Source organism: Cyprinus carpio, chromosome B18 (genome assembly GCF_018340385.1).
Source record: "Cyprinus carpio isolate SPL01 chromosome B18, ASM1834038v1, whole genome shotgun sequence".
Classification (NCBI taxonomy): Eukaryota; Metazoa; Chordata; class Actinopteri; order Cypriniformes; family Cyprinidae; genus Cyprinus; species Cyprinus carpio.
The window spans coordinates 9,277,645-9,301,472 of record NC_056614.1 but is presented as its reverse complement, the minus strand read 5'-3'; the positions used below and the strand labels follow the sequence as shown (position 1 = coordinate 9,301,472).

At 36.9% G+C, this 23,828-nt stretch overlaps 4 protein-coding genes across 11 annotated transcripts in view; 2 read left to right on the top strand and 2 right to left on the bottom strand.

Moving 5' to 3' along the window:
* Positions 1–353: 353 nt before the first annotated feature.
* LOC109079302 (ATM interactor-like) lies at positions 354–6,639 on the top strand. The gene is made up of 4 exons (XM_019094476.2): positions 354–641; positions 2,352–2,477; positions 2,667–2,866; positions 3,119–6,639. The coding sequence occupies exons 1-4, from the start codon at positions 426–428 to the stop codon at positions 4,857–4,859; spliced, it is 2,283 nt and encodes a 760-aa protein (XP_018950021.2). The 5' UTR covers positions 354–425; the 3' UTR covers positions 4,860–6,639.
* Positions 6,640–7,051: 412 nt separating this feature from the next.
* LOC109079305 lies at positions 7,052–9,630 on the bottom strand. 2 transcript variants are annotated; one of them, XM_019094478.2, is made up of 3 exons: positions 9,358–9,630; positions 8,916–9,119; positions 7,052–8,237 (listed from the first exon to the last, which is right to left on the bottom strand). In XM_019094478.2, exons 2-3 carry the CDS (start codon positions 9,108–9,110, stop codon positions 7,323–7,325), a joined length of 1,110 nt encoding a protein of 369 aa, XP_018950023.1. In that variant the 5' UTR covers positions 9,111–9,119; positions 9,358–9,630; the 3' UTR covers positions 7,052–7,322. The 2 variants fall into 2 exon arrangements, with proteins under 2 accessions (XP_018950023.1, XP_018950022.1); XM_019094477.2 differs by having other exon boundaries at positions 8,916–9,116; positions 9,358–9,628.
* A 532-nt stretch (positions 9,631–10,162) lies between these two features.
* On the top strand, positions 10,163–12,993 carry LOC109079306 (protein phosphatase 1 regulatory subunit 3E-like). The gene has a single exon (XM_019094479.2). It carries the CDS (start codon positions 10,454–10,456, stop codon positions 11,369–11,371), a length of 918 nt encoding a protein of 305 aa, XP_018950024.2. The 5' UTR covers positions 10,163–10,453; the 3' UTR covers positions 11,372–12,993.
* Positions 12,994–17,615: 4,622 nt separating this feature from the next.
* The window catches only part of LOC109079296 (golgin subfamily A member 4-like), a 53,363-nt gene continuing 47,150 nt past the window's right edge, over positions 17,616–23,828 (bottom strand). For all 7 annotated transcript variants that reach the window (XM_042743756.1, XM_042743758.1, XM_042743761.1 and 4 more), the window contains 2 exons: positions 20,663–20,780; positions 17,616–18,581 (listed from right to left, as the gene is read on the bottom strand). In XM_042743756.1, the coding sequence (XP_042599690.1) occupies positions 18,420–18,581; positions 20,663–20,780 (280 nt within the window). In that variant the 3' untranslated portion in view covers positions 17,616–18,419. The remainder of the gene's footprint in view (positions 18,582–20,662; positions 20,781–23,828) is intronic.

Here is a 23,828-nt window from a genome sequence, read left to right as displayed (position 1 = left end):
TTGTTCTGTCTACACTGGACGCGTGCCAAGCCACCGACAGTAAATGGGTGTCCCGTCCTGTTTCTGACAGACTCCACGCGCCTGAGCTACCGACAACTGGCCATTTGGAACGTTTGCTTTGATGATCCAAGTAATGGTATAGACACAATGTTAAAATGTTGCAGACTTCTGCAAGTAGTTTCATTAGATTTACATTTAGTCATTTACCAGACGCTTTTATCCAAAGCGACTTACAAATGAGGACAATGGAAGGATATCAGTAAGTTTCAGATCATAAACCTCTGGTGCAAACTCGTCTCAAACACAAATTAATGTAATGCATTTCTGTGTGTATTCCGGAAGTAAATGTGCAGACTGTATGTGGTTAGTTGGTTGCTATGCGACGTGTCCCGGAAGTAAATGTCTGCGTCGTGGTGTGTTGAATTATGGCTGCTTCAACAGTCAACAGTAATAGCCGTCACAAAAGGCAAAAATGCATCGAGAAGCTGCCTTTACAAGACAGAGAGATTATTAAACCCTCCATAACAGAGCTCACCAAAGAAGTGCGGACCAACATCCTCTGTACGGTGGAAGGATGTGGGAAGATTCTGCCTAACACTCCAGCACTTAACATGCATCTGGTCAAGTCCCACCGAATCAAGGTACAGCACTACATCATAACCATGCAAAATTTGTGATTTTTTTGCTTCAGTTCTGCTTCATTTTACAGGGTGAGTCTTATTACACTTATATCTTGACTCTTTTACAGTCCGTTATGTATGTCTTAATAATATCTTTTTTTTCTGACATTTTATCGTACTCTAAACACATAGCTTTATAACATGCACCAGATTTGCCATATAACCAGTGTTCCAACAAATAATGCTACTTATCAGATAATGCTACCAACACTGTATTTTTTAATACTGTAAGGGTAGGTTTAGAGTTGGAGAAGGGTTAATAAAGCCTCACAAAACACTAATATCAAGCTAGAAGCAAAATCTGATAGGTAACGTTAGCATTTTTCATTGTTGAATTATTCTACCAACTGTTTTAATGGGAGGTAGTAAAATCTGACAGGGTAGCACAAATCGTCAGAAGAGCGGCACTTGAATAACAAACGACTTTGTACTTTTAGCTAGTTAAATACAATTGATTAATTTTTATAAACCCCAGATAGGAAATATTTCTTAAATGATGGTGCTTGACTTCAAAGATGTGCTATAATATAAAGAGAAACCTCACTGTCAGAGCTATTCTGAGGATGTTAAACATCTCCTTATCAGCTTTTTTGCCAGCTCATAGCTGGAATTGGCAGTGTATTGAATAAGAGCTGCTTGACAGGCTGACAGCCTGAGTGACATAACCCAGTTTGCAACACAGAATGAGCCAGGGCTGTTTGCCAAGCATGGATTCAGATTTCTGAAGTCTTTGTTGCACTGAGGAGGAATATCTATTGTTAACATGGTTAAAACTCTGGGTTGGAAGTCTTGCTAATTTCATGCTTTTTTTGACATAAAAATGTTATTTTCTGATTGTTGCATCCCTCTGTGTATAAACAAAAGCTACAAAGAAATCTGCTTTCTGTCTATTTGCTGTGCAGCATGGGAAAGCAGTGTACTGTTGTTCTTCTTGCAACCTGTTGATGAAAAAATACTAAGTCCGACCTGACCATTCAGACTGAAAAGTATTAAAGGAATAGTTCATCCAAAAATGATAATTATTTCATCATTTACTGAATCTCATGCTGTTTTATTTATGTTTTTCTGTCTTCTGTGGGAAAATTCTTCTGAATATGATCGCTTGTTATGATTAAAACGGACCATCATTTGATGAAAATGAATGATGGTGCTAACACTGAGGCATCACATCAATAATGCCTCAAAATGTTGCGCTAATACCATCACAACTTAGATTTTTCTTCCTCAGGAACACAATTTATCTGCTTGTGGTTATTTCTCTGTTTGTTTGTCCATGCTTTGGATTTCATCGTGTTCGGTGACTCACACTGAGTGGATTATTCTCCTCAGGGTCAATGCGATGGCTTTTCATAAGTGTGTATCTCCTATTCCCATGTCTCAGATTAGTATGTAACCTTGGTTCCCTGAGTAGGGAACAAGATGCTGCATTGCTTGCTATTCTTCTCAGTTTACTCAGTCTCAAGTCTACTTGATAGAAAAATCTGAGTTGTGATTCTCATAGCTACATCTAGCAGCATAGCAGCATCTCATTCTGTATACAGGGAATAAAGATTACAGACAGAACCAAGATGTTTTCTTGCTACTTGCACAAAAAAAAAAAAAAAACATATTCTTATTGCTTTTTTTGTCATCTTTGAAACCTATTTCTCACTATATTTCTTTTGATTTCAGGAGGGGCTGGTCAACCCTACAATTAGAAAGGACATTAAGGAATCACAAAAGCTCTACTGTTGCCCAATAGAAGGCTGCCCAAGAGGACCAAACAGACCCTTTTCTCAGTTTTCACTTGTTAAACAGGTATTTGCCATTGCTATTTGCCTTGAGGTTGAATTAAAAAAAAAAAAAAATCTGTGATGTTATTTTACTGTTCCTTCAGTAAACTGACACTAATTCAATTTTTATTATTTTCTAGAACTTGATAAATAATTTATGTCCTGCTAGGAAAACAGCTGACTAACATGTTTCCTAATCTTACTAATGGTGTAGCACTTTATGAAGATGCATGCAGAAAAGAAGCACAAGTGTTCAAAGTGCAGTAATGGCTACAGTACTGAGTGGGACCTGCGGAGACATGTTGAGGATTGTGGGAGGACATACAGCTGTACATGTGGTTGTCCTTATGCCAGTCGAGCAGCACTGCTGTCTCATATCTACAGAACAGGCCACGAGGTTCCCAAAGAGCACAGGTACTCATTTTATCTAGCTAAGAGTGTGGTGGTAAATTTTGCAATAGGAAAACATAAAAAGGGCATAGTATATTTGCCACCTTGGCTTGCTTAAATCATAATACTAATATCTTCTTTCAAATAAATAGCATGTCTGACCAAGGATAATGTGTGGCTGAGGAAAGTCACTGAGTCTTTCATTGCTAACTTATATCCCAGTGTAAGGTTGTTAATCATACTGTACGTCTTATTAAAATGCAGTGTTTGTCTTAGGTATCCACCAGTGAAGAAGAGGAAAATGGAAATATTGTCAAGCAGTACAACAAATTTTATGCCTGATGAACTAATAAATGAAATTCCAGAGTGTAAGAAAAAGTTCAGCGAAGGAGCAGTCCCTACCATATTCATCTCTGGAACCTCGGCCACAGCACAACACAACACTAACCACCCCAAACACACCCAGAAGCTCCTTCTCCCAAAGCCTAAAGTGGCCCTGGTCAACGTTCCTATTATGCAGTTCACCCACCTGCCTGTTCTTCTACCCTCCACGGAAAGTAGTGCCTTGAGGTCATTGGTCTTGTCTGTGGATGCACAAGGGTCTGTAAGCACTGTGCATATTTTGTCACCGTCGGTCAGCACAGTGGTGTCTGATCTGAACAATAAGACTTACAAAGAGGCCTTTCCTGTACATACATCAGGCCAGGAAACAATTAGCACAGGAGTACAGGTCAATCTTGAGAGTCAAGCCTCTGTGGGAGATCCAGTGGATCTTGGATCCAGAAACAAAACCACTTCAACAAACATTCAAACTGACATATCATACCTCAACAAAGGGATGGATGCTGGATCATTGACTGTTTCCCCCTGCTGTGAGCCTGCTGTGTCCTCTTGCTCTCAGACAGACATCAGCGTAAGCGCTCAGATTCAGCTGCCTGTTAATGTGCAAACCCAGACACTACCCTCACAAATCAAAGCCACATTTTCCATCGGAGCGCAGACAGATGTTTTCAGTTTCTCTTCCTTTAATGTGACCCGAGAAACACAAACGAGCTGTTCTGCAGCCCCAGTGGATGAAAGCCAAATGGACCAAGCAATGTGCACAAATCTTTTCGATACTGATACTCTCAGTGTCTCCACTCAGACTGCAGAGGCTGACGCACATTTCAGAACCAGTGGTTTAGAAGATCCTCTGACCAGCACTGGAGCTGGGCTTTTTGAGGACAAGACTGCTGCATCCATGTGTTTTGGGGCCCAGACTGACATTTTGCACCAAAACACAGTAGCAGACAACCAGACTCAGACCATGATACTTTTCCGCGACCTTGAGAATATACTTTCTGACAGCATGACTGGGGCAGGTTCAAGCTGTTCTTCGGGTTTAGTTGCTACGCATGAACAGCATCACACTGGTATTGACTTTGACTTTGAAGAGTTCCTTAATGCGACACACATTCAGACTCAGACAGAAGAATGTGGTTCAAACAGTCTGAACACAGAGACAACTTTGGAACTCCTAGACATTGAGACACAGACTGACTTCCTGCTCTTCGACAACATTGGTAATGGGCACAACAGTGACGTTGGAACAAGGGTACAACCAAGTGATCTGGAGCTTGAGATGTTTGACACTCAGACCCAGACAGACCTTAACTTCTTGCTAGATACGGGTGGGCACATGCCCCTTGGCAGTATCCTCAGACAGTCTAGTTTCAGCATGAGCACAGATTCCTCAGACACAGAAACACAGACCGATGTCAGGCCTGCTCCACTTTCTCTGCCTTGCTCCCATGATGGGCAGGTGAGGCTCAGCACTGCTGAAACCCAGACCATCTCCAGTTCCTTTCAGAGCCTTGGCCACCTCTTCCACACTAGCAACGAGACCCAAACAGCAGTGGATGACTTCCTTTCAGCAGACTTGGCCTGGAACATGGAGTCTCACTTTAGCTCGGTGGAAACCCAAACGTGTGAGGAGCTCATCTCACTATTTCAACACAATGAGAAAGCCAAAAGCTAAATGCTCCATCAAAGGTGATTTTGTTGGTTTAGGTCACATAATGAAGGAGTCAATCCTAGTATCTCCCTCAGCAAGGCTGGCAGAACTTCAAAACAGCTCCTCACAACCATCTAGAGCGCACTCTGTCGGGTAATAATTGTGTATGTAATCATAGAATTTTTTATTTTAGACACAAGTCCACAATAAGGTATTGCATATCTGCCCAAGTCTAAGGATGTATAAGTACACCTTTGCAGCACTTTATCGCCTCCCTATTAATGATCAACATACATTGGTAGTCCTTAAAGTATTTTGTTTGTTGTAGTAGGTCAAGTCAGAGCCTCTTGTGGCAATGTGTAGTATGTTCGTACTGATGTTACTCAGAAATCAGACAGAAATGATAAACAGTCATTCCACAAATAAAATGTATTATCTCATAGGTGTACTTTCTAGTCTGATATTGTTTAGATGTCTTGAGTCTTAATGCCTTTGTACATGTTTTTTTTTTTTTTTTTTTTTACTTGGGCTGTTTGTTTGCCTTGTGGTATAGAATTTTTTTTTATATTTAATAGTGCAATGCTCTAGACCCATCTAATAGCCACTGTGAGTATATTTAGGTCTTGAATCATTACAAAATTCATGCAAATATTTCTTATGACTGTTATGTCATAATTTAATAGTTACATCCTAAATCAGTTGAATTTGCATCTTATGCATGTTCCAGACATCACATTTCCTTCAAAAGCAGTGCTGAGGATTTGTTCATGTTTACTGTGATTTGCATTCTGTACTGTGAGTAGATTCAAATACGCAAATCACAAATGTTTACTGTAAAACAAAACCTTAAATATTTCTTTGAAAGCAAGTATTGATTTTGATGGAATATGTTTATCCCTCCTTATGATTTTAAGTAACTGTTTACACATACTGTATAAACCTTTTGTTGATGCCTTAATTTAAGTGTTCGTATGCTTTTGGCTGAGATAATGAAATCACAGTGCTGCTTAATGGATGAGATTTAGAATTGATGTCCTTTTTGTTTTCATTTTCTTTATTGGAGTTTTTTTTTGTGCGTATATTTATTGTTTTGGTTCTTATGAATGTTTCATCTCTGTGTGTCAAAATTCACTACTCATTTGCCTTAGACACTAAATATGAAAGGCAACCATAGCTTTATTTTCATTTAGCATGTCTCTCTCTCTGTGTGTGTGTGTGTGTGTATATATATATATATATATATATAAATGGGATATGCTATGAATTATTGAATGAATTATGAATTTATTTTTACTCCTGTACTTTATGTATATAGTGGAATTTCCACAAGTAGAATGTAAGTGACACAGTGTCTGTTCCCTTTATGACGTTACATTGGCTGCTTCTCAACATTCTAACCGTAAAAGAGCTTTAGTATTTTTATTCCAAACACTAGGAACTCTCGTATTCAGCCTCTGTTAATTGAAATGCTATTTAGATATTGGAAAAAATACTGCAAGTAAATACATGCTAATTTTGTGTAGGCAATGATGATGTCATAGTGAAAACTATTGCTATAGAAAACTTGAAAGTGTTTCTCTGTAAAGAGTGCATGCATATTTTTGTGCCAAGAATAACTTTTATGTTGCATTTTGTTTTTCACCATGTCTTATTTAATTTAGTATAGGACATAATTTATAATTATAAAATTATGATTATTTTTGTTCTTTAGAGGCTGGTCATGTGTATAATCTAGCTATGTTCTGTTGTTTAGAGGCTATGCTGATGCACATGAAACTGGAAAATAAACTGCAGAAAAGAAATATTTGGCCATTAATTGAATCAAGCATAATACTGCTATTTATATAAATACAATAATGTGTTTTATTTCCTTCTATTGTCCTGAGCAAATATAAGTGTCTGCAAATTACTGTGTTCTAAATCAGAATATTTTTGGTACATTCAGCTGGACACAGTAGAACAGTACATTACTACATTCCCTAGTTGTGATACATTTCATAGAATCATAATACTTTGAAGCAAAATAATACTTTGAAGAAAAAAAAATCAAAAACCATTGAAGGTTACTTTTTTTTTTTTTTTTTTTTTTGATTATCTCTTATGATTTTAGTAAAACCATATACAAATAGCAAAGGATATAAAGTACTATTCAGTTGTATATTTGTAAAGGATTAACTAGCCTACACACCTGAATTCAGCTGTTAATCTGTTTTTTTTTTTTTTTTTTTTTGTGAATGTTGGACAGTGTTTAGCTAGTTTGAACACTGAACATGCATAGTAAAATAGTATGGTTCTGAGTAATTAGATGGTGCATTCCCAGAAAAACCATCAGACTTCTCTTTATCTTATGTTGCATAGTCATCTTCATGTAGCACACATTTTGAAGAAAACTGAAGTGTGAAGCTTTTGTTCTTAGTCTCTAAACACTTATTTTTCTCCAAACAATATGGTGCAACAATGTACAGAGAGTTCAAAGATCAATTATATTCACATAGGCATGTGAAATCTCGTTCCAATCAGCATTAGTCGATGAGCTTCAGGTCTTTTCAGATCTCTTGCTTTGTGGCTAGAATACAGTCTATAACTGATGTTGCTCCTGGTAGAAGGCCTTGTCAATTCTTCCTGCCTGAGGTTTCTTCCCAGGGCATAGAAAGCCTGTGGTAATGTATTTGACACAGTGCTGGAGGGTAAATTATACTTATTTTGAAAAGTTATGTTAAAAATAGATGGCAGGTGATTGCTTTCCTGGGACAGCCAATGCTTTGTGCAGGGAGCTTCCTTTAACCTGTAGCCGTTCTCTTTTGGAATAAAGTCTGTGAGGACCTTGAAGACATTTCCTGGGTCACCACTGACACTCAATCTTTCATCAGCAGTGACCGCTCTGGTGGCATCTGGCATTATGGCTTTGGTGACAACTTCTGCTGGATGGAAATCTGTTGGCTCCACTCTTTTAAAAAGACTCTTCCTCTGGTTTCTGGACTCTTTGACAGGTGGCAACACACGAAAGCTTCTGATGCTAAGAGCAACTGTATTTTCCTTCAGGATTTGACACGGTTCTGTATGGTAATAGCAGACTGATGGTGATTTTTGTGTACACTGTTCATCTCCAGACAGCAATTTGTTCATTAATGGTGCTGACATATTTTGCAGAGATAAACTGAGAGAGTAAAGTTCATCTGAAGAGGAATTGTCAGTTTCTTCTGCAAGATCTAGAATGGTTGGATCAGTCTTTCTGAAACTTTTCAAAGCATTTCCAGCAGAGCAGTAGATTGGCAAATCAGAAAGATTAAGGTCTGCACAGAGGAGACAGTGAGAGTCTATGAAGTCTTGCTTGATTTTTTTCCCCTTCCTTGGAGGTTGAAGAAATACACCAAAAGAAGGAAATCTCCCCCAACCTTCAACCTGTTAAAAAATGCAGTCTGTGAGTTTCTTACTTTGAAATTATTATCGAATGTCAGCTTTACACCGTGAGAACACTACAGAAGTTTCATCTGACATGCATATGCATCACAAAGTTTATGCGGCCTTTACACTGCATTTTCACAGACATTACAACTTATGAAGTTAATGTTTTATGAAATTATGGATATACAAACAACAAAATAATGAATGAAAATAATTAAAACCTTAAAAATAATTGGAACATTAAATAATGCACTGATATACTAATGCAGCCAGACTACAGTTGTACTGTTAATACAGTGAGAGTTATGAGGGAGGAACCTAGGGAGGAACACAAGCAAACAATTACAAATGGATGATCTTTTGTTTAAATTAAAACCCATTTGTTTATGTGTGTGTACCTCATTCAATCCCTTATAGATTATATGGTTCATAACACAATTTAAATAATAATGATAGATCAGTGGATGATAATAGTAATAATAATGTATAATTCCCAAACGAATGTATGGTTTAGCTACAATTAACGACAAAATAGTGATCCAAAGATGGACAACGACTGATAAACATAAATGATACAGTGATATCATCGATAGATCAGATAGTTCAGGGGAAAGCATTGTCCGAATATGTGCGTTTCCTTTTCCGATGTGTTTTTTGATAACAAACATGACTCACCGCATCTTCCCAGCCAGTGCGGCTCTGAAGCAAATTTATGCTGTGCTCCCTGCAACAATCCTCTTCGCTGAGATCCAACAACACATTGACATATTGTCTGCCCGAAGACTCTGTGTTCCGTTTTGTGCTGTCAGTAGTCGTATGCTGTTTCTCAGCATCAGTATAGTCTGATGCACGGACTTCAGTGCTATTCATTCCGGACTGCTTCAATCACAGCCACAGCAACAACAACAAAAGAGATTTATGTAAAAATAATTTTGTGTTTTACAAGTTAGCTAAGTTGGCAGGTCACAGCTGTAGTTAAGGAAAACATGTTTAATAACACCCTAATTAACTACCCTACTGAAAGACTGCATGAAACATAGCAAACACATGTCTAGCCTATGCGTAAATACATGCATCATATGAATAACAAACATGCAAAGTAGCCTAAACAACTTACGTTAGTTTTGACAACACTAACATCCTAAACGTGGTAGCCTACTGCCGGGCAATAAAAACAGGGTACGTATAGAGGCACAAACTGGTACCCTATGGCGATTCTGTTAAGTAAAATGCGCGAACGGATGTTTAGAGTCCTGTTGTCTTGACAACCGTGGGATAGGATTACGTAGCCTAGTGGAAAAAGATGATCCGTAATGTCGTAATGGGTGTTTTTGTACACTTGTTGTAAGTAGGGTAGCCTACATATTGTTAATAAAACAATATATTGTTCAAGTCTTAAAAATTAAATAGCAGTCTAGATTACACTTTGTGGTAGTTTGGGTAATTTGTTATTTTAATATGGTCTTTCCATTAAAGACATTCACGACAGAATGATTATTTATTTACTTATTGCGTGCTTCATTTTCTTAATTTTGTGAAAAATTGACAAGTCCTACGCAATTTAATAAAGCTAGTCGCATGAATCCCTCCTATTTGTTGCGTAAGCTTTGCAAAATGAATAGCAAACATACAGGCACAATATTGATAGGTATCATTTTTTTCTTTTCCCTGTTGGGTGTGTGTTTTTTTTTTTTTTTTTTTTTTTTTTTTTGTAAAGAACATTTACTCTGAATTATTATTGTGTTGTTTTATCTGCGACGTGATCCAGAGCACGAACTTGTAACTAGGGGAGTGTGTCTAAACTGGCAGAGAATTCCAAGACGTCAAGTAACGTTACGGTGAGGGAGGTGCTTATGCTTATAGCCTATTAATTATTGAAACGCGCCTTTCAGGTTCAGTTGATTTGCTGAAAGGAAGACGTTGGAAATGAATGCTAGTCAGCTGACAAATAAGCTTACATTGGCTTATGAATATTAATTATGTTTCTCGCGATTGAGGAAGGTTGGCAAGAAACGTCGGCTTGACCTAATTAATATTCATAACCTAAAGCTTTGCCATAGTAGGATTCAGACGGCAGCAGCATCTCGGCGAAGATTGGTTCAGGTACCCGCACTACCATCAACCATAGCTTCCCGTAGCCTACAATGCGGATGGACACTTAAGTAACATCAGATCTCGACTGAAAATTCTGAAAGGATTTTGCAGATACTTGTATGGAAGCCGAGGCTGCTGTGGTAATGCTGCCTCCCAAAAACTGCATCCCCAGAAACTACAGTTGTATCGCTGGGCTGTTCGGAAGCTTAGCAGCAGAGCAAAAGCTGGAGGACGGAGAAGAGATGGAGGGAGAGGAGGGCAAGAATGGGGACTGTGAGTCGTTAGAAATCAGCGTAGTGAACGAAAAACCGAGAGGAAGGGAGTCGTCCCTGAAGCCCCCGTATAGCCCGACACAGCGCCGCAGGTGCAAGTCTCTCCCCACATCAGCTGAAAGAGCCAAATTAGAGATCGCACGAAGCCGGAGCCCAAGCAGTCAGAAAAAGGTACGTTTCGCTGACTCTCTGGGCCTGGACCTGATTTCTATCAAACACTTTGATGACACGGATATGCCTGAGGTACCAGACCGCATTATTGACAAATTTAAAAAAGCCAGAGCGCTCCACTTGAACAATTTCGACAAGTCCAACACATCAAGCCAGTCCGTATTTATGGAGCTGCTCTTCACAAATCCAGGATCCCTGCCAGACTTCCTTGACAGAGTTTCTGCAGTTAAGGTTTTATTGGAGTCTGTTCAGGCTGATGAGTTCAGCCTCTCGGGTGTCGTGCGGGTTCTTAACTTGGCTTTCGAAAAAAAAGTCTATATGAGGTACACCTTAAATAACTGGATGACATTTATGGATATTCTGGCGTCTTACGTCCCCCATTCCAGCGACGGGCAGACTGACAAGTTTAGCTTCAAATTAATCACCCCGACCTTTCTGGAGTTTGGAGGAACGCTGCAGTTTGCCATCAAGTACTGTGTCGTGGGAGGTGAATTTTGGGACAACAACAATGGGAATAATTACAGAGTAAGAAGGCACAGATTTAAAATTTCTCCTCCGAGGGAATGGGAAAACGGCTGGATCCATTTTATTTAGTGCGCGCTTCAGCCTTACCGCTATGGCGATGCCTGCTCATGAATATTAATTTGGTGACTTCCATCGAGGAATTGGCTAAGTAATAATCATGAGCTAATTCTTGACCATAGTAGGATTAGTAATCTCTCCAGCAGTGTACCCTGATTGACCTTCCTTGAAAAACGTATGTAGCATATCACATATTCGTAAATGTAACACCGCACTGTCTGTGCTATTGTCATTGCTTAAATAATGGTAGAGCATAGAAAATTAAATTGACATCAAAAAGGTAACCACTCACATGTAACATTAGCCATATTTCCATCGTTGTAATACACTGATTGTTTAACTGCAGTACATGGAAGGCCATGGAGACAAGACCCCTGTTGCATTCATTAAAATGAGCAGCAGCATTTTAATGAATCCATAGCTTCAATGCTGTAATAGGATATTGTGTAATAATTACATAATCCAACAGTGAGCCTGTTCAAGTGAAATCATGGTGCTTCAGCATCACTGTGCTTGTTTTACGTCAAACTGCAGCTAAGGGTTTAGGCTACCTATGAGGCAGCTTTTTGATACAATAATAAATCAAACCTTTAGAAGAGTGTATACCTTGGGTCAATGTAAAAATTGCAACCTGTTCCACCCTGCCTGCTGCGAGCAGGCCTTGGACAAGTGCCTCTTTAGGCCAGGGGAATAAGGATTACCTGCATAGCTCTTACAGAGACAGAGCAAAAGTCAATTTACAGAGCTGCTGAGGTGTTTTGTTTAGCAATCCATCCATGTGCAGCAATTAAATATTGTGTACAATTTCTCTTCCTCACAAAATAGTGAACAGCCTGCATGTTTTCTTTTACTTTTCAAGTCATCAAAAATTTACCCTGTTTATATTTTTAAAATATATAGTAGTTGGTATAGTCCACTCAAAATTTTAAATTTTCTTACCATTTGCTCACCCTCATGTCATCCCAGATGTACACGACTTTCTTTATTTGGACACAACGATTTTTAGAAAAATATTTTATCTTTTAAACATTAACACATTAACAAAAGGGGTCATTTTTTGGGTGAACTATTCCTTTAATGCATGTTACTGGTCTTATTGTGAACAATTCATCCTTGCATGTTTGCTTTTCTAGTAATATGCTTACTTGTCATCTAAAACGCAGTTAAGTTCAGTGACCATTCCAGTTGGAAACACATACTTTACACAATCCAGTCAACAACTTATTGATAAAATCAAGTCCTAACATTTTTTCTTGCCCATTTTCACTCTGAAATGTGTCACAATATGATTAGTAGAGTCAGTCACAACTTCTGTTTCAGAAAATGCTTTTGTATTTAAGGCCATGATTAAATAAAGTTCTGTTAACATCTAAACCACATCAGTCTTATAATTACTATTAAGCTTGTATATAACAGTTTATAGGTGATAATTTTTTTTTTAATTTAATTTAATTTTAATTTATAGGTGATAGGTAATTGTTGAAGAAGGAAGGTGTGGCTTACACTGCAAGTGTTTTGCAATGTGTTGCATCTTTCTCATGTCCATTTCATAATTTTTGACTTTTCATTTAAATCACTTTTTTCATACCTTCCCCCATCAGCAATGACATATCACATATCACCTAAAAATAAACATAAAATAAAAAAATAAAATTGATCTGGAATTGAATCGCTAAAGTGTGTTTGGAAAAAATATATGATCAAAATATCGATTAGGCTATGCATGCACTGTATGTCTGCCCCCCACCCCCTTAACAATTTTTTGAAAAAGTCATTATAAAATGACAGATATTTGCACCAAAGTGGCTCTGTATAATTTTCCCCATGTTAAAAATACCTTTGTGGAAAAAAATACAAAGTAAAGTTTTGTCATTTAATAATTGACATACAACTCAAAGATTTTTACGTTTCTATGGGTTTTTATATGTATATATATATAGCCAGTGTTTTTTTTTTGTTTGTTTGTTTGTTTGTTTGTTTGATTTTTTTTCTTCTTTTTTTTTCCTGGAATACAGTTTCCTACACAGCTGCTACATAGTTTTGTGTCTACTGTTTATCACTGTGGTATTTTAGACATCTTAAATAATTTTATCACTAAATATATATAATTTATACCAATTTATTTATTTGGTAACCGTTTAATAAGTAGAATCATATACAGCCAGTCAGGCATTGTCACAAAATAAACCCCTTCAAGGGGTCCTGCTCTGGAACGTCTGGACCTGTTTAAACTGTAGGGGGTTATTTTACAATGATGTAATGACTATATACTAATCTAACATCAAAAATATATCCACTGTGAAGAATCTCACACTCTTCCAACAATTCCAGGTTTATTCTCTTTTTAATCAGATGATTACATATTTATTTATTTTTTTAATAGATTTTTTTAACAAAACCAAATGAGTATTTTCAGGGATGATTAATATTTCAAATGCCCAGACCTTAATAAAACAAGCTGTTACACTGAAGTAAGGTTTTTGGCTTTCATGCTAAAAAAATAACAACAGAACTTGACAAGTCAGGGTTTAATATACCTCACATTGCGTAAGTTATTAAATCTTGGCAATTGGTGTTGTTTTATAAATGTTATTTTTAATAACCTAACATGGGTGTAGGTCAGTGAAGTATTTCAAGCCATACCTGAAATACCTTAGATTTGAAGATTGGACATCTCAATCAATTTCAGTGACAAAAGCACACTGAAAGAATTATGTGCAAGCCTTCTCCATTGTTAAGTATTCACCTTATCTTTAGAAAGTTGTCGAAAGTTGTCATAAGCATTGTAATGTTTGATGCAGATGTCATAACAAATGTCAGCTGGGAAGATTTTAAAATGTTTGGGCAATTCATAATTCTGTAAGATCTTACCTTCAGGTTGTAGAAATATATGCTGGAAGACATAGACAATGAGCACAGTGTTGAAAAGGGGCGGGGCTACATAAGGTCTATAGCGAGTTACTGCCACTGTGTCATTAGTGCCCTATAAACATTTCAACATCAGTCAAAAATTGTTCAGCACTTTTATTTAAGACTGTTTTGGTCTTTAGCTGCACTTTGAGTAGTTTATTACTGAATGACAAATGATTGTAAAACTGAACCTTTCACAAAGAGCATCTACCATTTGTAAAGTTATACAGCATTCAAAAAGAATTTAGATACCTTATACATTTCATTATTTATTTAATAATATAATTATAGGTATATATTTATAATTCTATATTTTGTTGTCACATTTTGTTATGTTGCATCCTTATGCTAAAATGAATCATCTAAAAGATGATCCAGAGAAATGGAATGCACCTAAACTATATTTCAGGCGTCACAGCAAAGAGTCTGAATACGTAACATATTTCAATGTGATATTTCAGTTTTTGTCCTTTTTAATAAACTTGCAAATGTGTTTTATGGTTTGGAGCATTGAGTATAGATGTGAAAAAATACTGAAAGCATTTTAGCTTAAGGGGGAGAAAAGAGTCTGAATACTTTCTGAATGACTCCTGCACAAATGAACATCGACAAGCTATACCTCTTATATGCCATTTAAAAAAAAAAAAATGTTTTCTTCATCACTGGGTTTCTTCTATAGTCATTTTCTCTTTTAAACTAGGGGTTTGGGACAGTTTAAAGGCAAGTTGAAAGAAAAGGCTTGCTATTTTAGGTTCTGTTGGAATGTAATTATTTATTGTTTAAAATAGTTTGATCTTTGTGGGAAAAAACTACATGTACTGTTGTTTTACAAATTACATTATGTGTTTGTTTTAACCTATGCAATATCTGTCTTTACTGTTTCTGTTGTGCAATTGTATCAGTGTGTCATGTTGTTAATTGTTGTTTTTCTTTGGAAAAGTAATACTGTATGTCTTCTGCTTGCATGTACAGACATCCTGCATCTTTATTTATATGGTGAAGGTCTAATGTAGCATAACTGAATTATAACAAGAATTAAATACATTTTGAGGTATGAAAATTCACTCTGTAACACCTCATTGTTCCTCAGCTTTACCCACTGTGTAGTGTTGAAGAGGGAAATGCACACACCTCAATTCTCTGTTTGCTAATAAAATGCTGTTATAGTATAAAATGCTAAAGTGAAGTCATTTGAAGTTCCATAAACTCTTACTTATAACTTATTGAAAGTCACTTACAAAACCTACATAATCAGTTACTTGGACTAATGGGGCTCTGTCTTCTAATTGTATTGTTAAAATACTAGCAATTTTAGATAATTGTAAGGTTTCTTTTGGTTTCTCTCAGTGGAACAAAAACCTTTCATGCTATTATAACTGCAATGTCACAGATATAACTGAAGCTTGCCCTTAAATTATTTGCATTCTGCATCTTCAGAACTGTCTGTTACACTGAGATGCTTGTTTGGAAACTAAAAATTTCATTTTGGTCTTCATAACTAAATACAGATGAACTAGGGTGATTAATTTATATGAAGTCAGTATTCTAATATCATTTGACAAGCTTGCAATGAAGTTCCATTTACCTCGGAAACATTCTTTAAAATATCTGCAAGGTAGAAGTTTTATATTTTCATGCTTAAAGAATTCTGCTCAACTTCCCCCAGTGTCCTTATTGGAAACATTCTCCACACAAGATTGTCTGTCTAAAGGGCAGATTACCCAGTTATATAATATTCTAGGAAATCATAAAGAAAGTGCTGAAAATAAAAGACAAGCATGGATATATGACTTGAATAAAGATGTGCTTAAAAGCACAAACGATGAATACTCGGTTGAGACTCTTACAATACAGTTGGATAATGAGAACTTATATTACCCCTGTAAGATTAAATAAATCTAACCCAAATATCCCTGACCTATGTTTTAAATGTAATAAACTACAAGGTAAATTTTTTTCATACTGTGTGGGAATGTGAAGATGTGCAAAAGTTTTGGGGTGGGGTGGTTCAGTATGTTTCTCAATTTACTTCTCCAATTCCTTTATGCCGTGTATTATGTGTATTGAGTATTTATGAAGACAGTTGTTTTATCTAGTAAAGAAAGAAAATTAGTGGACTTCTGTCTGCTGCAAGCCAGATGTTCTATTGCCCCTATGATGGAAGAATGCTAGTTGCCATTACCTTGGACTACGGTTAAAAAAATTTAATTTCAAGCTTGGCTCTTGAAAAACTTAAATATATAATAAGGAAAAAAATCCTCGGAATTCAATGATATCTGAAAAACATTTTTGGATTTTGTTAAAGATGGAGATATTGACGAGGCACTAGATGTGTGAAGATATGCAATATAAGTATAACAACAATCCGGATTGTATATTTCATGGTTATACAGTAGTTATTTATTTTTGTATTTATATGTTGTTGTTGTTTTTAAATTTTTATTAAGATTTTTGCATGCCAAGGTTTTGTGGTTGTTGGGATGGGTGAGAAGGTTTGATTATAAGTGTTCCTTGTTTACATGTTAAAGTTTGAAAAAGTCAAGAAAGAAATGTTAAAAAAAAATAAAATACAGATTAACTGAAAATGTGATTGGCTATAAGTGTATAAGCAAACAGTGCAACACTGGTGATCTGAGAGAAAATAATAAATAAATATGGTGGCTGGTTGTATAAAATCAGTCATCTGTTTATTTATTTTTTTAAACATAGAGGCTAAGTTTACGCAAATAGACATTTCCCCCCCAGTAAACTGTATACATTTAATCCTAAAACACAACACAATGCAATACGGAATTTAATCAAAAAGTAAATATGTATGCCATTGAACATATCAGTGCCATCTAAATTGCAAGTCCTTGTGTCACTGTTCACAAACAAGATGTATTTGTCAATATAATGGTGTACTTTCCTGATTTAAACTATGCCTATGGTTTGATGACGGTGGTTGAACATGCTGCACATTTTTCTGTATGATTCAAGTTACAACAGATTAAAGATACACATTACTCTATGTGGTATACTGATCTCAAGAGACTGGACAGGAGTTACATTTACACTTTTGTGGTTAGTCAATAAATAGGGCCGATTCAAATATCTGAGGTTGAATTGTTCCAAGTCTTCAATATTGATGAATGCTTTATACCAGACATGCATTAACATACTGTAATGATGAAGAGCATTTTCAGTATGTGAAAAAATATAAAATGCTATTAATGATAGGACTTAGAAATCAAATGCAGTACACATGATTTAATTGAAGGCCACTAAATGTCTAACTCAAATTTTATTATTTAATAGCAAAAATCTTTGTGCTTATTTTTATTAAAAAATATTGCGCAGACACATGGAAGTTCTCAGTAGTTTAATTCAACAAAGATTTACTCTTTTTCTCATATCATACTCCATACTCCACAGATATACAGTGTTGCAAAACATGTAGTGCTTTACACAATATAACTTTATGGCTCTGCAAGCAAACATCTGAGAGTTTCATACTACAAATAAATTAGATAAAACAATCAACCCTCAAAAGAAACCATAATTTAGTTTCAATTTCAAAACCACAATTTTTATTCCAGTGTTTCTACATTGTAATCAGATTCATAGTAAAGCTTCTAACAGTTTTAGTTTGCTAGCTTACAGTGTAACAACTTCTAAAAGCTTGCACATTAACTCAATATTCTCTCTGTACACACAGAACAATTAAATTATTTTCTGATCTCATGTTCATTTCCAGTGCAGACAAACAAGACATTCATCTTCGGTTTATTTGATGGTAGAATGTAAAAAACAATTGCTTAACTAAATTTAAGATTTCAGTGCATAGCAATTACATAAGATAACCCAAACTCTAATTGCCATCTGTGTACCTGCCAATACACATGAGGTCTCTGCATCATAAATGCTCGTGTTGAAGTTTATATGGAAACATAGTAAGTTTCAGATCAAGGTGGGTGTCTCAGAAAATCTAAGTTAACCATTCTTATTTACACTATTTGAGTGAGCAGCTAAAGAGAAGCTCCTACACTGATTTTTTGATGCATCACAGTAAGTAGAAGCGCCTGGACTGTGGGCCTTTCTGTTACACTGCCCACACCAGTTTTTGCAGATCTTCTATTTGTGCAAATGTGATTTCGGTGACAACTGTTTTCTAAAGGGACCAACTGAGGCACACGAAAACCAGCACATGAAGCATAAGAAGGTAGCCCATGAATATGTAGCGTGACTTCCCCCTGGATGGCAGTAGTTTGGAACAGCAGTATATGCTCCTTCCTTTGAGCCAACGCTGGCACAAGTGAACCCCACTCTTCATCTAAAATAAATAAATAAAAATAATACCATATCAAAATTAAGGCACCTTTAATACTGATAGTGAGCATTCCTATAGCATTACCATTTCACTTGTAAGCAAAAAAAAACTGTATCTTTAGATTCAGGAATTTCAGTTGCAAGAAAAAGTTTGTGAACCCTTTGGAATAACCTTCAATGATTACTCATAATAAGGGCTGTAGATTTAATGCATTTAATTAATTCGTTATGGAAAAAGGCAAATTATTGACACATTTAACATGCATCATCAGACCTACCTATGTCATCTTACATTTCATACCATGACTGATAACAAATATGCAGAAAAACAACTCATTGCATTATGTAGTCTATTAGAATGCAGTTATACAGTGGGGAAATTTTTTTTTGATCCCCTGCTGATTTTGTAAGTTTGCCCACTTACAAAGAAATGGCTCCCACAAGGATGTCAGAGACAAGACTGTAGATCTGCACAAGGCTTGAATGGGCTACAAGACCATCAGAAAGAAGCTTGGTGAGAAGGAGACAACTGTTGGTGTGATTATTCAGAAATGGAGGAAATACAAAACAACCATCAACCAGCCTTGGTCTGGAGCTCCTTGCAGGATCTTGCCACATGGGGTAAGGATGATCATGAGAAAGGTGAGGGATCAGCCCCAAACTACAAGGGAGGAGATCAGCCCCGAACTGCATGGGAGGAGCTTGTTAATGATCTTAAGGCAGTTGGGACCACAGACACCAAGTAAAACATTTGTAACACAGTACACCGCAATGGACTGAAATCCTGCAGGTCCCCCAGCTCAAGAAGGCACATGCACAGGCCCGTTTAAAGTTTGCCAAAGAACATCTAAATGATTCAGAGAAGGCTTGGGAGAAAGTGCTGTGGTCAGATGAGATCGAAATTGAGCTCTATGGCATTAACTCGTCTCACCATGTTTGTAGGGAAAGAAATGCTGACTATGACCCCAAAAACACCATCCCTACAGTCAAGCCTAGAGGTGGAAACATCATGCTTGGGGGCTGTTTTTCTGCTAAGGGTACAGAACGACTTCACCGCATTGAGGGGCAAATGGATGGGGCCATGTACTGTAAAATCTTGGACGAGAACCTCGTTCCCTTAGCCAGAACACGAAAGATGGGTCATTTTTCTGGATTTTTTGGTTGGTATTCTGTCTCTATACGTTAAAATAAACCTACCATAAAAATTACAGACCTTTAATTTCTTTGTAAGTGGGCAAACTTACAAAATCAGCAGGGGATTAAATAAATATTTTCCACACTGTATGCCCCTAAAATCCAAGAAACAGGGGCAAAACAGACCCTGTATGATTTTTGTCTCATATTATAGCAGTAATATCATACAAGTAATGAGTACAATATTATAAGAGTGCTGTTTACAGATTTTATACAACATGGTATGTGTGTTGGAACTAAACTCTGCAGCGCTGCATTTACTCAACCTCATGTCATCTCAAAACTGTATGACTTTCTTTCTTTCAGTGATGGCATAATTGTAAATTTTAGGGTGAACTATCCCTTTAATACCCATTTAAAAACCATTAATCTCATGGCATTATCTGTGTGATTATAATTGCACTGTAAATGCATTTCATGCTACCTCTGAGCTGCAGTACACAGCCTGTACTGTAAATATATATTTAAATACCAATTGGCCATTGTAGCCTAAATGTTTATGCATAAGAATTTTTGTGTTAAATTAAATAAAATATTTCATTCTAAAGCTATTTTCTGATAAGAGATTCAGTGAGAGATTCAACTGCAAATAATTTGATCACTCATCACATTATGTAATTAATTAGATAAAATATTTTAATTGCTTAACAGCCCTACTCATTATGAAGTCTCATCTTCATCAAAAATCAATATTAAAAACAAATACTTTCTGACTAATGGACATATAAACAGTTGAACTTTTCAATGAAGATATAAAGAATGATCATTGACAGATCAGGTTCGAAAGTTTTTAGTACTTTTAATGGGTTTTAATGGTTTCAATAGCTGGGGGCAGTGACTGGAAGCTTCATTTATACATAAATTTCTACATGTACATGTATTTTAAAGTACCTTGTGCATGAACAGGTGCCGGCTTGGGCGAGGAACAAGATCTTCATACTGTTCCTCGTCTCTTTCTAGCTGAATACTAAAGTCCCTTTGAGAATGCCGTAATTGGTTTGACTCCATGCTGAAACACACACACACACACACACACACTACAGTGAATATCAAATGGTGCACAAAACACTAGCAAAGTGTATCAGTTATTAACACATGAAAAAAAATGCATTGGTGTTGTAATATTTTTCTTTTAATGGTGACATATCATGAAAATCTGTCTTCTGTGTTTAAGTGCTATAATCAGGTCCCCGACTATACCAACCCAGGAAACTTGAAAAAGATTAACCCAGTAATTTTTTTGGTAAGCCTTACTCTACAAACTTGTGAAAACACGAGCTCATCAGATTTCACCCCCACTGTGAAGTAGAAAGGAAGTAGAACTCGTGTGTTTTAAAGGGGTCCTATTATGCTCTTTTACAAAGTCTTGATTTTGTTTTGGGGGTGTACTAGAACAGGCTCTCACACTAGGTTGTTCGAAAAACATTATTTTTCACATATTTTACATTATATCAACATCTCTCTCCACAGTTTGGCATGGCATGAACGGCTCGAATAGTTCCTATATCAAATGAAGGCCCCCCTTCTGAAATACGAAACGTGCTGTGATTGGCCACTTTCTGTGTGCGTGCTTCAGATGTATATCAGAAGTTTAATATGAACTAATATGGTTTAAAACGCATGATTTCAGCACCATAGACATGATAATCAAAACTCAAACAGTTTTTTTTTGCTGAGTATCTGAGGTATGAGCTGTAAAGGCACAGCCCTATTCTGGAAAAGGGGGTGGGAAGCAGCAGCTCATTTGCATTTAAAGAGACATGCACAAAACCAGCATGTTTCTGCTTCCAATCAAAATGATTTTGAGCTGAAACTTCACAGACACATTCTGGGGACACCTGATACTTATATTATATATTGTAAAAAGGGGCATAACAGGTCTCCTTTAAGAGTAATGCATGACATCATGGTTCTCAATCTTTTCTGGGCCAAGAACCATCTTTGACTGCTATGCTGTTATTCAGATCTGAAGAGAACACATGGAAGTCACCTATACCTTTCTCAGACAAAATGCCCACACTACATGAAAAGTTTGGGCAGCCCTAGTCTCAGCATCAGACGTCATGCACAAGGCCCGTTGGCTGAACATCTGATGCACATGGCACACAAAATTGGAAACACTTCAGGTGTTTTGAAGTCATCATCTTATTGTTTTAATTATACAGGATTTCCGAGAGACACACATTGTGCTTTTTCCACCTGGAAACAAAGATGCTGTGATGCCAAACCCCCTCATGAAATAATAAAGCCATCATGTTACAATGAGTATTTATCAGAATCAACTAACTGGTGGATTTTCAAAAGTATGCAAAATATGTAAAGTTTGTGGCAGAGACTATAATATGTCCAGGTGTTTTAAACCGGACTGTTATTGTGACGCCCCTAAAAATGAGACAGCACAAAACGAAATGTGATTGGTTGTTTTACCTGTCAGTCATATGGCCTCTTGGGCGGTCCTTGGCCGTTCAAAGTGGCCAAGGTTCCCAGACCTTCTGCCGTCAGTCTGAAGGTCTGGCTACACGAGACTAGGGCAGCCCAATCACATTGCATTAAACAAGACCAGACTTCCCAGTAATTAAGTGCAAAGATACAGCAGCCATTAAGTGTTCATGAACATACTGAAGAGTCTTGACCCTGATGATGAAGTTCAGCTAAGATGCAGTTCCCATGCATGAACTGATGGGTGAACTGATTGTCAGAGGTTGCCTTGATCTACGCCCATACTTTACCTTACTTGGCAGACTACAACCAGAAAGGGTACTGGTGCCAAGGTTATGATTTCTAATTTGACACCAAGGTCTACAGGACTACAAAAAAGTGACAGAAAGGGTGAATAAGAAATGCCTGAGGTGTGACAGTACTACCAAGCAGCACAGTGTGATCTTAAAGAGTCTCTGTGACCTATGCCAAGGGATGCTCTTGAAATACTATGATCCTTTCAGAAGCCGAGAGGAGAAGCATTGTGATTAAATAGCTTATTATTTGATAACGTCTGGTAAAATCCCTTCTATTAGTGATGGGAAGTTCGGATCATTTTACCGACTCTGACTTTTGAGTCTCGTTCAGCAAAATGAACAAATTTTTTTTCGAGTCATTTTGTTCATTTTATCAAAGTATAATTAAAATGTTACGTGTAATTTCCCTAACGTCTACTAGTACGCAAACGTTGATCACACTACAAACAATACAAAACTATAATGCTATAAGAAACAGAAAAGATTAATTCATTGTCAGTCAAATAGTCTATGATTAGCTCACCTCACCTCTTATCTGACAAGTCCTCCGGTTTGAGTCATTTGTTCATCACGTGACAGACCCATAAACTTAACCAATGCAGTTTGAGCCAGAAAGATAATTGATTAGTTCATCTCTCGAGTTCACGTGATGAATGAATGACTCGATAAACCCGAAGACCCGAGAGATGAACTAATCAATTCTCTTTCCGGTTCAAGACTGCATTGGTTAAAGCTTATGGGCCTGTCACGTGATGAACAAATGACTCGATAAACCCGAAGACCCAAGAGATGAACTAATCAATTCTCTTTCCGGCTCAAGACTGCACTGGTTAAAGCTTACAGGGCTGTCACGTGATGAATGAATGACTCGATAAACCCGAAGACTCGAGAGATGAACTAATCAATTCTCTTTCCGGCTCAGACTGCATTGACTGGAACAGGTGAACTACTACTACCAATACAGAACCCATAGAATATTGCGCATGTGCGACTGAACGAATCACTCCCCGAAAAGACTCATTCTTCCCGTGTCACATTAAAGATTCGTTCAAAATTAACGAATCGTTCAGGAACGACACATCACTACCTTCTATTTCATTTCCAGTTTACAGAGAAGGTAGGCTTCCCTATTGAGCTGTTCCAGAATGTTAAGCCACTCATGCAGATTCATGCAAGACTGGGTTGGATGCTCCAAGGCCCTGCTCCCTAAGATCATAAGCATATTGCGCTAACATTTTACAAATATTATATGCTCATTCTCCAGCTTCAGTGGACTTTAGTCACACCACTTGCTCTGTGATTTATATTGTGAGCTTTTAAAA